Here is a 13,292-nt window from a genome sequence, read left to right on the forward strand (position 1 = left end):
GCTATAAGTTGGGATATAGATATCAATTACTTTCCATAAAGATTAGTCATATAACATGTTTCAGTTAAGAAACTAATACAAGGTCTCTAAGAGAGAGATGCACAGGGTATTACAACAAAGGAACATGTGATTGTGCATTTGATTATTGGCCATGTGCCTAAAATTATGATGTAAACCTTACATAAAAATTATTTTCTAGTTATATCTCTGTATATTAATTTAGCTTAGTCTAATACTTATGAATATGATAACTAATCTCATCACAAGAAAATTAAAAAATAGAATATATTCAGATATACATAAAATGTCTTGAAGAGCACACTCATAGCTTAAAAAATATTGTATGTAAATTTAAGATTGTTAACATGGAAATATGGTAAAATTTCAGTTGTGAAATCAATCTGATTTGCTCAAAATACAATACTTTTTTTTTTTAATAAAAAGCAATATTGTCATTAAAGGCTATATCTATTGCAAACAGTGGAGATCTCTTAACGTACACATATATTACATTCGTTTTTTAAAAGGAAATAGTTTAGCCAAAAGCGGTTTGGCTCAGTGGATAGAGGGTCAGCCTGTGTACTGAAAGGTCCCAGGTTCGATTCCTGTCAAGGGCATGTACCTTGGTTGCGGGCACATCCCCAGTAGGGGGTGTGCAAGAGGCAGCTGATTGGTGATGCTCTCTCATCGATGTTTCTAACTCTCTATCCCTCTCTCTTCCTCTCTGTAAAAAAAATCAATAAAATATATTAAAAAAAATAAAAAAAAATAAAAGAAGATAGTTTAGTATGCCCCTGTAAATGTGACTGATAAACCCAAGGCAGCAGACACATAAACTGCAGGTTTAATCCTGGTTGGGGCATGTAGGGGAGGCAACCTATTGCTCTTTCTTTCTCACATCGTTGTTTTTCTCTCTCTTGCTCTCTTGCTCTGGCTCTCTCCCTTACTCTCTATTTAAAAAATCAATAAAAAAAATATCCTGGGGTCAGGATTAAAAAAAAACACATTGTTCTGCACTGGTCTATTTGTCCAAATAAAATCTTCAATCCTTCCAATACTATTAACCAAGCAATCACTGCATTAGTAGTGATGGTGGAATAATGCTCCCTGCCATTGATTTTATATCACATCTGCTCTTCATATTCATACTGAAAATATGCATCCTACAGTTTGCAGCAGAGGTGACAAAATCCATTACAGATGGGTCACCCTTGTCTGATATGAACTCAGCTCCATCACCTTTTTCTGCTAAATGAACTCTCAAAGTCTCATTGCTCTTTGAAAAAGATGTGTATTGCTCTTTATATCTAGAACCTGCTGGTTTTTTAGACCTAACAGATTAATTTTGAAGATCTGATACATTGGTTTCTTCTTTGACTCTGTACTTCAGCCCAGTCCAGCAGAACTGGAGATTTCCTTTTTCCTCATAGTTTGCCCATTGTCAAAATATATCTGATACCAGCTTTAAAAAACTTGGTAAAAAAGTTTAACTGGCCCAGCCAGCATGGCTCAGTGATTGAACGTTGACCTATGAATCAGAAGATTACTGTTCAATTCCCAGTTAGGGCACATGCCCTGGTTGTGGGCTTGATCCCAGTTGAGGGGGAAGGTAGTGCTGGAGGCAGGCAATCAGTGATTCTCATCATTCATGTTTCTATCTCTCTCTCCCTCTCCCTTCCTCTCTGAAATCATTAAAAAGATTGGGGGGAAAAAAGTTTAATTGGATTATTCTAATTGATTTAGCTCCTTTCTTTGTGGAAATAAGTTTAATGTCACCATCTTCATCAATGCCCTGCTCTGGCTTCAGCTTCCATTGCTTCCCAGGAAACTTCAGTGTCAGCTCTCTTAGTATATACTACTTAATTATTTTTCAAACAACTGGTTGAAAAACTACTTTGTTCAAATGATGCAAAGAATAGGTTCTGAAGCTGTGTTATGAATTGTACAGCCAGGAAAAGTTTTCTGGGTTGGTTTGGGATGACATTCATAATGCTCAGTTTACACCCTTTCTGAGAATGGTTACTTGCCCGAGATAACCAGCAGTTCCACTCTCAATAAGAAGAACATCAGTGCCAGGCACATCCTATTAAAACTAGGGGCCAGGTGCATGAAATTTGTGCACTGGGGAGAGGTCCCTCAGCCCAGTCTTCCCCCTCTCACATACTGGAAACCCTAAGGGAATGTCTTACAGATGGCTTAAGCCCTCTCCTCATTGGGAGCGGACCTAAGCTGCAGTCTGGCCTCCCTTTGCTTGAGATGACCCGGCTGATCTCCTTCTCTCTCTGTCTCTCTGTCTCTGTCTCTCTCTCTCTCTCTCTCTCTCTTCTCGCTCATCAATGAAAAACATATCTTTTGAGTGAGGATTAAAAGAAAGGAATATATTCATTAATTCTGAATATTCTGAATCTTATAAATGAAACTAAAAATTATAATCTATATATTTATATTCCATAAATACAGTTATAGATCTTGGAAGTAATTTTGCTTTTCAAAATAAATATTCTCTTTATAATGTTGTTATTCTAATAAACTCACTTTTTTAAAGTATCAAGAAACTTAGGATCATTTTAGGTCGAATGCCAGAAATAGTGAATTATTAAAGATGGAATGAATGAATGTTAGGTTACATAATCTCTGTCTCTGCTACTCATCTCTGTTGTTTTATTTCCAAAAACAGGTGGCTTGCAGAATTTTGCTCATGGACTATTGTTTGCTAATTTCTGCTCTATGCGAAGGAGATTAATTAATAGTAATTTCCCAAAAGGAATTACTTATATTTATATAGTTGCCATTCCAAGTGTTCTTAAATAATTTTTCTGATAATTTGTATGTGTTTATTTATATATTTATTTTCAAATAGGAGCACCCAGGCTAAAATGTCAAGAACTCTTGAATTATATCATGGATACAGTGAAAGATTCATCTAATGGTGCCATTTTTGGAGCCGATTGTAGCAATATATTGCTAAAGGACATTCTTTCAGTGAGAAAATACTGGTGTGAAATATCTCAGCAACAGTGGCTAGGTATGTTTTGAAGTTTGTTCTTAATGAATTTTCCCTCGTGAAATGATATTTCACCAAAAGAGTAGTCAGAGTGTTTCTGAATCTCTAAAAGATCTCACAGTTTAATATTACTTTAATAAAATTAAATGATTACAGAATTTGACTCTTAAGTTTGCATTTATTATGTGCTTCCTATATTATTTTCACTGACAACATATTAGGTGTCTGTTATCAGAACTGGAATTAAAAATTGAAAGGTGCCATCTCCTAGCCTTAAGGACTTGATAGACCAGTGGTAGAGAAAAACAAGTAAACCAAAATTATAATGCAATATGATAATATTTGAGTGCACTGAATTCACATATCAGTGACACTTAAACTCAACCATGATTAAGGTAGAAAGAAGAAAATAAAAACAGGTATCTCATAAAAGTGAAAGCAGAAGAGTTTCAGGTTGAAAGAAGTTTGACATTTCAGTATTGTAGAACTGGTAAGACTTAAAAAGATCCATTGGGTTGGCAATTAGCAGAACACTGAAAATGAAAATCAAAAGTGTTAGCCTAGGTTATGTAGTGTGACTTTTAAGATTAGTAGAGTGGGTGCCAGGGAGGAATCTAGTGCTGTTGACAATTTTTAGGTAAGAGGTATCGAGAAATCACAAAGGAAGGAAGTTATGGTCAGAGATGGAAAGATTTGAGTTTATTTCAAATGTGGAACATTTCTGGGTCTAGTATCAGGAAGCAACCTCATATGTTGACAGTTTGTTAAGTGAAAGGTAATAAATGACCTCAAAGGAAGGAAGCTGTGGACAGAGTAAAACATTTGAGTTTATTGATTTCAAAGGTGGAAGCATTTCTGGATCTGAATGGTTTAATGAAAAAGGAATTTAGCTCTATCAAGGCCACTTTAAGCCAGATGTCGAAGTCTTCCAATACAATCACCTCTGAAAATTTAAAAACTCAGTATTTTCATTGAAAAGTATTCAAGATAAATTGTGCTAACTAAATTAAAAGACATTTATCTTTATTCCTTGCTGTCAGTTTATCATTTCAAAATGAGATATATGTGAACCATAAAATCATGACCTAGTCAGTGCCCTGTATTACACTCTTCTGTTCCCACATGAATAAAAGCCTGCTCAGTTGTTGCATTAATTTCTAAGGCATCATCCGATCCTTTGCTGTAGCTCTGAACACAAGGTTAGGTTTATCCCAAACACAGCCTTCAACAAAGCTTGTGGCAGTCTTCGGAGAATAGGCCGGTAATATCTAGCATGCTCCAACAAGTCTCTCACCAAAGTGGTCCACCCTAAGTATTTAGGATATTTGCAGGTTTGAATTTTAGATAGTTACTTGTAACCATAGTTCTCACCAGGAAAAAAAAAAAGGGCAGCCTTTCTTTTACTATGATTCCGGCATTTGAAATATTCTCTGAAATCCTTTTTTATTTTTAAGTGAACTACTACCACTTGTAATAATCAGCCCTTTTGTGGAATTATTTTAAGTAGTTTGCTTAATTAGCTCCCTTCTCTGAAACTTGCTTCTCTAAGGAGGACTGCTCAAGAAGTGAAGTTTACATTCAAAGTACATATTTGGTAGTAGTGTGGTTGAAGCTATGGATATGATGGGATTGTCAAGGGAGAGAGTTTAGAGTGGAATAAGAAGGTGGCCTAGGGCTGAGTCAACATTTCCATATAAATTTTGGAATCACCCTTTTTATTTCTACAAAAAATACTGCTGGAGTTTTAATAGGGATTGTATGGAATGTATTAAACAATGTAGGAAGAAAAGAAATCTTAATATTGAAGAGTCTTCCAGCCCATAAACATGATATATTTTTCCACTTATGTAGGTCTATTTTGATTTATGGATATCAATGTTATCATTATCGTTATATAGAATTTGTATATTTTTATTAGATTTATATTGCAGTAGTTTGTAAATTTTATTGTTTCTAAGAAAGTAGATCTTGAAATTTCTCATCACAAGGAAAGCATGTTGTAACTATGAGTGGTGATGGATATTAACTAGATTTACTGTGGTGATCATTTCACAGAATACACCAATCATACTGTACATCTGAAATTAATATAATATGCCAATTATATCTCAAAAATATTAATCCTTCAAAAAAAAAAAAAAAAGGAAAGATCTCAAGTCAATGATCTGAGCTTCTATCTCAAGAAATTAGAAAAACAAAGCCTGCCCCATTGGTGTGTTTCTGTGGTGAGCATTGACCTGTGAACGCGGAGTTCGTGGCTCAATTCCCTCATAAGATGTGCAGAAACATGAGATGCATCGAGACCTATCTCCCAACACAACGAAAAGCCAAGTTGCTGATACAGGTTCTTCCCATAAGGAGAATTAGAGCCCTGGCAGAGTTGCTTTTTATCCAGACTGTTGTTTTTTAGATGTGTTTGTATAGTGAGCCTTGGGAGAAAGAGATCTTGATAGAGATGATTAATGGCTTTCTCCAGAACAAGGGACAAGTTTGCTTATTATTATTATTATTTTTTAAAGAGTTACACTTTATTTTTTAAAATATATTTTTATTGCTTTCAGAGGGGAAGGGAAAGGGAGAGAGAGACGGAAACATCAATGATGAAAGAGAATCATTGATTGGCTGCCTTTTGCACACAGCCCCCCTCACCCCAACCCCAGGGGTTGGGCCTCAACCCAGGCAGGTGCCCTTGATTGGAAGGAATTGAACTTGGGACCTTTCTTGCTGATGGCCGACACTCTAGCCACTGAGCCAAACCAGCTAGGGCAGTGGTCGGCAAACTGCAGCCTGCGAGCCACATGCGGCTCTTTGGCCCCTTGAGTGTGGCTCTTCCACAAAATACCTCAGCCTGGGCGAATCTATTTTGAAGAAGTGGCGTTAGAAGAAGTTTAAGTTAAAAAAATTTGGCTCTGAAAAGAAATTTCAATCGTTGTTCTGTTGATATTTGGCTCTGTTGCCTAATGAGTTGGCTGACTACTGAGCTAGGGCAAGTTTGCTTGCTTACTATAAGCTTGGGGTTTCTCTCCCTAGCTCAATGTTTATACCTGTTTCACCTGTCCCTCTTCACTTTGCTTTTGACATTGAGGATATTATGCAAAAATGAAGGTACCTACTATTATGTCTGTGAGAAATAAATTGTCTACTGTTACTCCAATGGCATTAAAACAAAACAAAAAACTGGAATGTGCAATGTGTCAAGTGCTTTGTTAGGCCCCATGAAGGAACATAGGGATAGAGAAGTTAAGTAGCTTATCTGAAGTCTGGCCCTCAAACGTGTTTCTGTTCTCTGCTGCTTAAGTTGTTCCTGTCTTGAATACAACTTATATAAAATACAATTAAATACTGATCAAATGCTTTCACTGTGTTTAAATATTATAATTTAAATCTTTATTTTATGTGGGAATATTGAAACTTAAATGTGACATTTAACTTAAATGATTTTGATACTTTTCTTTTTACAAAACATAACTAACACATTTTTGTTTTATTTTTTTTATTATTTTTTAAGAATTGTTTTTTGTGTACTTTGAGCTGTATCTCAATCCTTCACAAGACATTAACAGAGTTTTAGTAGCTAGAATCATTCATGCTGTGACTAAAGGATGCTGTTCACAAACTGATGGATTAAATCCCAAATTTTTGGATTGTTTTTCCAAGGCTATTCAGAATGCAAGGTAATTTAATCTCCTTTTGTATTTTGTTGAAAATCCATTTGATCTTGAAAACTATGTTTTTGATTCAGTGACTAGAAATTCTACCAACTTTTAAAACTTGGTTCATTATAGTAGAACTAGTGGATTCCCAAAGGAAGTACTAGTTAGGTCCAACACTTCCTGAATATCCAGTATACAGAACATGAAATGATGTTTCTAAGTGAAAGATCTTTCTTTTCTAATGGCAGGAAAGCTAAATGCCCTTTAAGTAGTTTTATTTTCCCATTTTTTATAATAAGAATAAAATAGAATAGTATATTTTGGAAATATTGATCTTATATTTGGTGGTATTACCCACTTTTTAATGTGAAACATTTTATAAATGGTAGGGATTACAGATCAGTTTTGTGTAACTTTAGACAATGTTCCAGAAGCAGGGAGAGCTAACAGAGGAGTTTTATTTAGCACCAAGAAAGACCTTTTTTTTTGTTGCTATGTAGTGCTGCTGTGATTTGTGTGTGTATGTGAGAATAGTTCCGAAACTAAGACTTATTATTTGAAAATTAGATACTGTTTATTTCAGCATGCAACTTCATAATTGTCTTTAGTTTGTGTATCCCCCCCCCTCCCCCCCCCTGTAATACCAAGTTAAATATGTTTATTTTCTTTCACAGACAAGACCAGATCTCTGCGGGTTTAAGTCATATCTTAGCAGCATTTGTTATCTTCCTCAAGGCTTTGGCTGTTAACTTTCGAAATGAAGTGTGTGAGTTAGGAGATAAAATTCTTCCTACCTTTCTTTATATTTGGACTCAACATAGACTTAATGATTCCTTAAAAGAAGTAATTATTGAATTATTTCAACTGCAAATTTATATTCATCATCCAAAGGGAGCCAAAACCCAAGAAAAAGGTATAAAGGAAGTTTTTGCTGTTTTGAATTTGCTTCTTTGAAACATAGAGGCTTAAGCATGAAATGGGTATTTGGTCGGATGTAATGACGTACTTTTGGATTGTTGTGCTTACTGATGATATTAGTTATGATGATAGTTTTCACACACATTTTTAGAATTTGGAGCTGTGGTAGAAAATCATATTTTGCCTTAACTATTTGTTCAGTATAATGCTAGATAGTATGAGGAATATAAACAAATATGAGTTACTATTCCCTCTAGTAGTAAATTATGCAGCAATAATTAGTTACTGAGAGATATGACATAGACCAGTGGTCGGCAAACTGCAGCTCTCGAGCCACATGCAGCTCTTTGGTCCCTTGACTGTTTTTCTTCCACAAAATACCACTTGTGGTTGTGCATGTACAGTGCAATTGAAACTTCGTGGCCCATGCTCAGAAGTTGGTTTTCGGCTCTCAAAAGAAATTTCAATCGTTTAGCTCTGTTGACTAATGAGTTTGCTGACCAATGACATAGCTAAGTGTAAAAGAATTTAGAGAAGGCATGGTCTTATTTACCCACACATTGTTTTTATTAGAAGATAAAATAGATAAATATGGACTGCAAATAGCCAATCAAGTTAGTCAGTTCCCCAGGAAAGTTTATACATATAGCCTTAAACCTCATATTTACTCCAGGCCCCTGTGTACTGGGAAACCAGAAATGAATGACCCATGCACTCTTAATCCTTCCCATTTGTCTTTTATTGAGAGACTATTGCTTAGATGGTGGAGCTCCATTCAGTACACAGGAACTTCATTGGGTGGACCTGGAACCAAATGAGTTTTCTCATGCTCAGCCTGAGTTTGCCTTTGGGCTTGTACTAGCCCTTGGACCAATTCATCGTGACTAATTTAATGACCTTATTAAGATATCATGCTGCATTGAGTAATAGTCCCCAAAATTTGGGAGAATTGCTGTAGCCACTTTTAAAATCAAAAGTAGCTGTGGGTATTACATGAATTCTAGTATGTATGATTAGATATATTTTTAACCCATGAAACCATGGTGAGTCAAAGAATGGTAATTTTTCGTAGTTTATCATCTTTCACATAGCTCTCACCAAGATGAAAATCAGGTTTATTAGGAGATGGTGTGACATGTTTAGGGTTTTAGTTTACTGCATATTAGGATGAATTAAAAATTGTCAAGATGATGAGGCTGCCAGAAATGCTACCGTAGTGCAAGGCTAAGTAAGTAGATTTTGTGTTTTCTGTTTTGTTGTGAGAAGTAATAGCCCATTGTCCCCCATGCTGGTCAGATCACAGTGGAAGTATTATGTTCATCAGATTTTGATGGTTAGCATTTTAAATTGCTGAGTAATAAGTTGACTACATGTTATTTGTACACTAGTAGAAGGGACTGGTAAGTTTCTCTCTTAGACATACAGATAACTTGCTCCTCATACAAAAGAGGGAAATATTAACTATTTGTTTCAGGCGAGAGAAGAAATTAGAGAACGTTTGCTTGAGATTTTGATTGAGTTGATTAGAGAAAGTTTAGATCAGAATATGGAAGAATTCTATAACAAATAACTGTGAAATGGACACAGCAATATGAAGTGTATCTTGTCAAAGCTATTGTCAGAGGAGGTATCAGTACTGAATAGAATGTTGGACCAGTCTACGGCCATACCACCCTGAACGCGCCCGATCTCGTCTGATCTCGGAAGCTAAGCAGGGTCGGGCCTGGTTAGTACTTGGATGGGAGAATGTTGGACCAGATGTCTTCTAATGTTTTTCTTAACACATGAATAATTTTGTGGGAATTGGTAGTACAAATGGAGTATATATATGTATAATTTTTTGAATTACAGGTGCTTATGAATCAAGAAAATGGAAAAGTACCTTATATAACTTATACGATCTGCTAGTTAATGAGATAAGTCAAATAGGAAGCAGAGGGAAATATTCTTCAGGATCTCGTAACATTGCTGTCAAAGAAAACTTAATTGACTTGATGGCAGATGTTTGTCACCAGGTACAATAATTCTTGTCACATTTTAAAATTTCTTGTTAATTTTCTTTTTAGTGGGCTTTTAAAATCTGTGTTCTGAAAAAAAGCCTGTAAAATTGCTTTGTACATGTAACTGCTCTTTTCAAAGCACCATAAATATTTAGAGTTGCCTTCTGACTTAAAAGGTAACTAACTGTTCTGCATATTATAAATTTAGTGAAAAGTGATGATGAACTTTTTCATTCCTAATATATTATCTATAGGAAATAAGATTACCCAACCCTAATGTTTCTTTCATTGTTTTGTTCTACTGAGTTAGAAATAACAGAATAAAATTTTTTATTTTAAAGTGTGCAATTTAGTGGTTTTTAAGTATTTTCACTGTGCTTTATACCCATCACCTCTATTTATTTACAGAAAACATTTCCCCAAACTTTTCTCCTTTTAGTGTCAGTCCTAATTCCCTACTTCTTCCAGTCCCTAGTAACACACCACTAATCTACTTTGTCCATCAATTTTTCCTAATTTGAACATTTTAAGTAAGTACAATCATACATAAATGGTTTTTTCTGACTGGCTTCTTTCACTTAGCATAATGTTTTCAAGTTTAATTTGATATTTTACCTTGAATCAGTATTTCATTTTTTAAAATTACTGAGTAATATTTAACATTTTGTTATCCATTCATCATTTAATAGCTTAATGTTTCTGAAGTAAAACTTTTTCTCTCAAGATTTGGTTAACATCCTAGATAATTTTACTTGTTACTAAAATTTATGATTTAATTTTTTATGCTAAATTTATTATTTAATTCCTTTGAAACAAGAGGTTTTTTTTAATGCTACATTTGTGATTTAATTCCTTTGAAACAAGAGGTTTTTGCTTTGCTTTTAAATATCTTGTTTTTTGTTTTTTGTTTTTTTTAGTAAATGTCACTAGGAAATAAAGCTGATACTCTTTTGGTAATATTTGTTCTCTCTTGAGGCATGGCAGTCATGCAAAATTGTTTGTTACTTTATGACTTCCTTGTATCTTCATTTGAGGAGTGACATTGTTTTCTAATAGTTCATTAGAAATAGTTCAATAGCAATATAAAAATATATCTTTAATTTTATATTTTACAGATTTTTGATGAAGATACCAGAACTTTGGAGATTTCTCAGTCTTACACTCCCACACAAAGAGAATATAGTGTACCTTGCAAAAAGAGGAAAATAGAATTAGGCTGGGATGTAATAAAAGATCATCTTCAGAAGTCACAGAGTGATTTTGAACTTGTGCCTTGGTAAAATATAACTTTCCCCCCCTCTTTCAGTGTCATTTTAGTCTCCTTTAGTTTTTCTCACAAAGACCTCCTTTAATCTCATTAGCCAGGAGGATAATTTCCCTGGCCAGAATGAGGTCATTTGCTCCCAAACCATTCACTGACAAAGGGAGAATGATTGCCAGGACTTGTTGAGTTCCACCACCATGGCTCATCTGCCGTTTCAGGGACCGGGCCACTTCTCTTAAGTATATTGTTATAGTAAGGAATAAGCGAGAATGGGTGCCTACTAGGCAGTCACTAGTGTGCCTCATGGAATTCATTGTTGTATACCTCAGTACGAAGATACTTGACATGCATAGCACCTTTTTGTAGAATTATATTAGGAAGAAATTAAAGATGATTTAGCCAGTTGGCTCAGTGGATGGAGTGTCAGTTTGCGGACTAAAGGGTCCCAGGTTTGATTCTAGTCAAAGGCACTTATGTTGGTTGCAGGCTGCGCCCTGGCCTGGGCCTTAGTCAGGGCTCCTGTAGGAGGTAACCAATCAGTGTGATGTGTTTCTCTCACATCGATGTTTCTCTCTGTCTTTCCCTCTTCCTAAAAATCAATGGAAAAATATCCTCAGGTGAGGATTGACAAAAAAAAAGAAGAAAGATAACATTCAGAAATCACATATATTTGGACCTTATGCCGTGACAAAGGCTATTTTTTTCTTATTTGCTATGTTCTGTAGTCCCATATAGTATTCACAATTATTTAAATAATTAAATAATCTGTGGAATTCTGTGGGGATTCGGGGGGAGTTGGTCTGGTAGAAATCTTCAGAATTCATCCAGTTCAGCCTGTTTGTTGTACTAAAGAGATAAGAGAAATAGAAAGGTTAGGCAGCCTGCCTAGGGACGGTTAGAAATTTGAAGATTATAGTGAAACTTTGATAAGTGTTCTTTTGATATTTACTATGTTGGTGTAATGTTTAAATATAATTGACTTGTGCGGGGAAAAGTGTATTTATTTAGGTACCTCTTGTTTAAGCTTATGTTTGTTTTATATAGTCGAGGGTGCCTAGTTCAGATTTGTTAATTTGTCCGTTCAGTAAAGAGTTATGTGCCAAACGTTAGAGATACAGAAGTGAGTAAGATAAAGTTTCTTTTCCTGAGTAGCACCCATTTTGGAGAACTCACAGCAAATATTTATTGAATAACTGAATTAATGTCAAGGGAAAACAGTTTTTTGAGGTTTTGTTTGTTTTCCTGTTTTGAAGGAATATTATCGGTGGCTGAAGAACAGGGATGGGTGCAATAACGCAGGAGTATAATATTGCTATTTCAATAGTTTAGTTTTTCTTTAAAGTTTTTGTGTAAGGGGAATATAGCTTACTCAGCTAGGCAAAAAGCTGTCACTTCTTGACACTTAGGAAAGGGCCTAATAAAAATAAGAGCCAGGTTATTGTGAGAACAGTATGGAAACTACTGATAGTGGTATTCTAATTAGGGTATGATAAATGGTACTGTATATGTTTTTTAGCTTGTTAGTGGAGTTAAATAATTTTCAAATTAATTACACTTTTTTTTTCAGGTTACAGATTGTAATTCAATTAATATCAAAATATCCTGCATGTTTACCTAACTGTGAGCTGTCACCATTATTGATGATACTATACCAGCTTCTACCTCAACAGCGACGTGGGGAACGCACACCCTATGTGTTACGATGCCTTATGGAAGTCGCGTTGTGTCAAGGCAAGAAATCAAACCTAGGAAGCTCACAAAAGTCAGAGTTATTGAAACTCTGGATTAAAATTTGGTCTATTACCTTGCGCAATATAAGTTTTGAACAAATACAAGCTGAAAATTTTGGCTTACTTGGAGCCATAATTCAAGGGAGCTTAGTTGAGATTGACAGAGAATTCTGGAAGTTATTTACTGGGTCAGCTTGTAGACCTTCATGGTAAGTTAACTATGCATTGTATCAGATTTTGTAATTTTCATATATATATATATATATATATATATATATATATATATATACACACACACACACACACACACACACACACACACACACACACAGAGGTGGCCAAAAGTAGCAGTAGATTCACCATTGTGAGTACGCAAACACAAGAGTTTATTTTTTTACTAGAGGCCCAGTTCACGGATTCGTGCACTGATGCGTCCCTCAGCCTGGTCTGTGGGGATCAGGCCGAAGTGAGCTCACTGACATGTTCTGAGGGTTCCCAGATTGCGAGAGGGCGGTTCTTGGGTGATACACCTGGAATCGGGCTTATCACCTGATAGTTGCAGCTGCCAAGTCACTGCAGCTTGGCAGCTCCTGTGTTGAGCATCTGCCCCCTGGTGGTCAGTGTGCATCATAGCTACCAGTTGGACCATTGCTTAGGCTTTTATGTGTACACTGAGTGGCCAGATTATTATGATCTCTGAACACATAATAATCTTAGAACGAT

The 13,292-nt window shown here is 35.4% G+C and overlaps 1 protein-coding gene across 4 annotated transcripts in view; it reads left to right on the plus strand.

Moving 5' to 3' along the window:
* The window catches only part of ATM (ATM serine/threonine kinase), a 111,519-nt gene that overhangs the window by 10,644 nt on the left and 87,583 nt on the right, over nucleotides 1-13,292 (plus strand). For 3 of the 4 annotated variants that reach the window (XM_036427292.2, XM_045577833.1, XM_045577831.1), the window contains 6 exons: nucleotides 2,861-3,025; nucleotides 6,513-6,678; nucleotides 7,332-7,570; nucleotides 9,427-9,590; nucleotides 10,691-10,851; nucleotides 12,407-12,778. In XM_036427292.2, the coding sequence (XP_036283185.1) occupies nucleotides 2,861-3,025; nucleotides 6,513-6,678; nucleotides 7,332-7,570; nucleotides 9,427-9,590; nucleotides 10,691-10,851; nucleotides 12,407-12,778 (1,267 nt within the window). Of the gene's footprint in view, nucleotides 1-2,860; nucleotides 3,026-6,512; nucleotides 6,679-7,331; nucleotides 7,571-9,426; nucleotides 9,591-10,690; nucleotides 10,852-12,406; nucleotides 12,779-13,292 lie in introns of those variants that run through there. The other variant, XM_045577832.1, reaches the window with a different exon arrangement.

This window comes from Pipistrellus kuhlii, unplaced genomic scaffold (genome assembly GCF_014108245.1).
Source record: "Pipistrellus kuhlii isolate mPipKuh1 unplaced genomic scaffold, mPipKuh1.p scaffold_m20_p_9, whole genome shotgun sequence".
Classification (NCBI taxonomy): Eukaryota; Metazoa; Chordata; class Mammalia; order Chiroptera; family Vespertilionidae; genus Pipistrellus; species Pipistrellus kuhlii.